This window comes from Halyomorpha halys, unplaced genomic scaffold (assembly GCF_000696795.3).
Source record: "Halyomorpha halys isolate HHAL.00 unplaced genomic scaffold, Hhal_1.1 Scaffold44.1, whole genome shotgun sequence".
Taxonomy (NCBI): Eukaryota; Metazoa; Arthropoda; class Insecta; order Hemiptera; family Pentatomidae; genus Halyomorpha; species Halyomorpha halys.
The window spans coordinates 692,037-696,757 of NW_027115243.1; the positions used below are offsets into that span (position 1 = coordinate 692,037).

Sequence of the window (4,721 nt, forward strand, 5' to 3'; positions counted from 1 at the left end):
AGAAAATCACATGCATAAACTCAAAACTGTTGTGCTACAATCAATGTTCATTTTGAACATCGAGAGAAAGATCACGGTTCGTGAAATTCAGTTATTGTTAGGCGGGATAGGGAGGACATATCCTGGATGCAAGAGATCATGACCATCTTTTGTCTCCCTCAGAGGGAGATCTAGAGAAAGAAGACATCAAAGAGACATCCGAGAAGAAAAAGGGACTCTTTGTTTTGGATCACCAGTGAATGTGAAGAAAGAAAACCTTCCATCGTCAGAGGAAAATTTTATAAATTGGTTAGTGTTGAACGAAATAGAGTTGAAGCAGATTTGTAAAGGTAGCAAATACTAAGGTTACTCGTTTCTTATTGATTTTTATTTTACTTTGAATCCAGAACATTTGGTCCTAGAATGGGATTAACTTATGATAAATGCAGTAATTAAAAGTAAAAGGATTTTCATAACAGGGAAAACATGGATTGGACTACTCTCAGTCTTTGTTTTCATGAATTTAAATATGTTCATAATTACGTTTTTAGTTAGAGAGTGAATAGTTTTCCCCCTACTAGTTGCCCGGGGAGCCATGGCACACACTTTGGAAATCTCTGACCTAATCAACAGTTATGGTGTTGGACGTTAACTCAAAGAAAAAATTTTATCAACCCCGGGCCCCACAAATAAATCCATCAAAATTATATTCATGCCATGCCTCAAGAATAAATCAATCGAGGACCCAAATGGTCTAGGTATACCAATGTCCTAAAATTCAAGTAAGATCAGTTAGTTAATTTATTTTGAGAAATGTATATCTCAGGAACTATGTGAAGTACAGATGTCTATTAGCAATAAAATTAAAGTTAGTTTAATGTACTATAAAGTAGTTTATGACCTTTACCTTCGTAGAAATAGTAGTTTTCATGATATTTGCTAAAATAAATTAATTTATAGGTGATTGGACAATAAGTTTGATTTATGAAAAACTTTATTTCAGAAACCAGGAAGTACCTGCCAGCACTCAAATAAAAGCTAGTTCAATTTACTATAGAATAGTTAATAACGTTTGTCTTTGTAGTAGTAATATTTGTGATATTGTTACATATGTTTGCCAGCACTGAAAATAAAGTGAATTTAACTTACTATAAAGTAGTTTATGACACTTATCTTCGTAGAGGTAATAATTTTTATGATATTCACATATGAATATAAATTTGGCACTGGAAAATTTGTCTAAACAACTAAACATAAATTTATTTTAGCAAATAAAACATTTTTTTTTTAATGTTGCTTTTTAAAAACCTATATCTAGATATCAGTATTAAATAGAAAACTATTGAATGTAAATAGCTCTATTAGAGCTTACATTTTAGAAAATTTACTCTACTTTAAATGATGTCCTCTTAGACTTTCTATCGTTGTTGGTAGTTTTAAAGATATAGAGCTCCAAATAAAAAATTAATTATTTTTAACGTTTTGAAACAGCCGCCATTTTTTATTCCCCCTACCTACACTTGGCAAACTTATCAATTTTGACTAGTAATCATGCGTATTTTTCATCAAAGTAATCAAAAATTGAAATGAAATAACTGCCTTTTTTCTCCTCTTGGGCTCTTGTACTATTATAAATAAGATCCTTGAGAATGCCGGAGTAGCCGAAACGTATGAGCTACAAGAAAATAAAAAGTGTGATACTATGTAAATCTTTTTTATTAAAACTGAAATTCTCCTTTTTAATTTCCATATCCTATCCAAATTAAAAAAAAAAATTTAAGAACAGTGGATAACGCTAATAAATAAATTATTCTACATTACAATTAAGACCAACACAGATCTTACAGTTATTTAATAAAACAAATCTACAATCAGATTAGTCATAAAACAATTAGTTATTAAGTCATATAATTTTAGTAAGGTATATAGTAACATTTAAAAATCTAATTATCGAGCTGCCATATGTATATGTTCCATTGTTTAAATTATCTAAAGTTATTATAATCTTCTTCTAAGAATAATCAAAAGCGAAGGGTGCTAACGGGGTAGCAATTATTAATTAAAAATTTGGAAGGGAAAAGCTGCACAGCGTATACATGGTGCCCGTTTGATGATAGTTTTAATTCTTTTTGAAACATTGGTTGGTTAGGAATTCTTTATGGAACTTATTGGTTCCCACTCAAATTGGGAGTGAAATACAAAATGTTTGTAGTCATGTATATAACAGTCTTTGTATATTACAGAAAATAAATTTAAAAAATGGTATCAGAAGTTTTATTGGGTTTCTACCATCGCATAATTCATGGGCTGAAACATTGGTATAGTGTATTTTATAACATACACGACTGTGTACATCTAAAAATGATTCATTTATATAATGAGTTGAAGTGAATAACTCTTTTTTATTAAAGATGAGTAGATAGTTGACCGAGGATAATATATATAAGGAGAATATGGTTCTGGGTGCGGTCAGAGAATAACAAAAATAAGTTAAACAACTTGTTTATTAGTGCCAATGTTTCGACCAGAAATTCTAGCCTTCACCAGGACTAAGAACAAAAAACAAGATAACAACCAATGAATAAAAGGATATATAAAATGAATAAACTAAATAACTGTACAGAATGAAAATAGATAAAAATAAACTATTTCTTTCATTACTTCATTTTTATCTATTTTCTGTACAATTATTTACTTTAATCATTCTATCCTTATATTAATTGGTTGTTATCACGATTTTTATTCTTATCCATGATGAAGGCTGGAAATTCTGGCAGAAACATTGGCACTAATAAATATTATTTTTTTAACTTATTTGTGTTATTCTCTGACCGCATCTCCAACCATCTTTTTTACTAATTTTTTTTATTTCAATACATCAAAAACATTTCGGGAACATCACCCCATCATAAGGTACTCTTAACATAATTATATCCTCACATATCAAATTTTATAATTAAATGGTCTCTATTTAGTATATGTATATTAAAGTCACAATAATCATTATAGCTTTTTGTTTGTTTTTAATTTAATTAATAAATAAAATAAGGAGAAATCTAAAAACATTATTATGTTAACAAGAATTGAATTGAATTTAATAATACAATAATGTTTTTAGATTTCTCCTTATTTTATTAATGAAATTTTATTTATTAATTAAATTAAAAACAAACAAAAAGCTATAATGATTATTGTGACTATTTTATACATAGACTAAATAAGGAGACCAGTGTAATTATAAAATTTGATATGTGAGGATATAATTACGTTAATAGTACCCGATGAAGGTGCGATGTTCCCGAAACGTTGTTAGTGATCTATTAAAATAAAGAAATGTAACAAGGAAGAATTTTTCACTGCAACTCATTAAATAAACGCAAACTAATCCAGAAATGAATCTATAATATTAAGATTCTTTTATAATTAATTAATGCTTGTTAGTATAAAGACATGTTAAATAAGATATTTTGAACAAAATTAAGATATATAACAGATAAAATTATCTTAATGAAGACAAAATATGTTGGATTTAAATTTGATAAAAATAAGTGGTGCTTACCAGGTGGTGGATGATGAGGGTAGCCTGCGATGGTGGCGTATGGGTTATAACCTGCTGGCATAGCTATATATGGTCCGCCTGGGTAAGGTGCGGTTCCGGCTTGGGCGAAAGGCATCGGCATCATCGCTGGCTGCGTAGGATAAGGCAGAGTGTGGCTAGATCCAGGCTGCATTTGAGGCGGCGGTGGTCTAGGAGGGGCAGTCTTCTTTGAGCTGTCAGCTAACACAAACACACAACACATACATAAAATGTTAGTCCAAAGGTTAGCATTATAAGTAAGACACACAACAAACCACAAACACATAACTAGCACATATACTTTTAGTAGGCGGCGGAGGCCTAGGAGGAGGCGTCTTCTTTGTGCCTTCTGTAAACAGACAACAATGTATACAAAAATTAATCATTACAAATACCTTTAATGGTAAAGAAACATAGGAACAGATAATTGACAGGGGACATAAAAAAGTTAAATCCTGAAGTAATAGTTAAAAATATTTCAACTATAGCATTTAAATATTAACAAAGCCTCAATGCAAGGAGCTGCATTAAGGGGAATAAGGTATTCAGCCACAATAGGTATTATAAAGGCGCTATGGAAGGTAAACAAAAAGTCTCAAGGTAAACCCTAAAGTATGCAAGAGAAATAAATTTTATTGAATTAAGTTCTTCAATTAGCTTTTTAATTCCTCCATAACCTTAGACAGCATATAAATCCAAAAGCCGCAATTGTTCTTTTCAAGAAACTCTTGAGTAGTAACAAACGGCACTATTCGAGGGGAAAAGGCCCACGATCAGAACAACAGGAATTAATCAAACTCCGTCAACATCAAACTCCGACCTCCTCTCTCAGCAATGATTCTTCTGCCCAGACTTCAACAGGAATTAATGTTCTCACTGAGGAGTTTTCTTAGTTGGCGAATAAGGAAAACTTTCTCTAGTTCAAAGAATTTATCTATGGCTAGTGGGGGCGATCCAGGCAATTTTGAACATGAAGGAGAAGGTGACTAGCGCCAGGAAAATTAAAAGAGCAAACTTGTAGTAGTGCATTATAAAGCAGTCATGCATAACACCTAACTATTGCAAAACTCATATAAAAAAGGATGGTGAAAAAATAAATGATCAATTAAATCAGAAAAGAAAACAAGAGAACAGAAATGAAAAATAAATAGAAAAGTATTGGGCA

At 30.9% G+C, this 4,721-nt stretch overlaps 1 protein-coding gene across 2 annotated transcripts in view; it reads right to left on the reverse strand.

The window, feature by feature from the left end:
• The window catches only part of ALiX (programmed cell death 6-interacting protein-like protein AliX), a 34,422-nt gene that overhangs the window by 1,851 nt on the left and 27,850 nt on the right, over nucleotides 1-4,721 (reverse strand). Inside the window, exons 15-16 of one of the 2 annotated variants that reach the window (XM_067052317.1) lie at nucleotides 3,858-3,905; nucleotides 3,539-3,757 (exon numbers count right to left, since the gene is read on the reverse strand). In XM_067052317.1, coding sequence (XP_066908418.1) covers nucleotides 3,539-3,757; nucleotides 3,858-3,905 — 267 coding nt within the window. The remainder of the gene's footprint in view (nucleotides 1-3,538; nucleotides 3,758-3,857; nucleotides 3,906-4,721) is intronic. The other variant, XM_067052318.1, reaches the window with a different exon arrangement.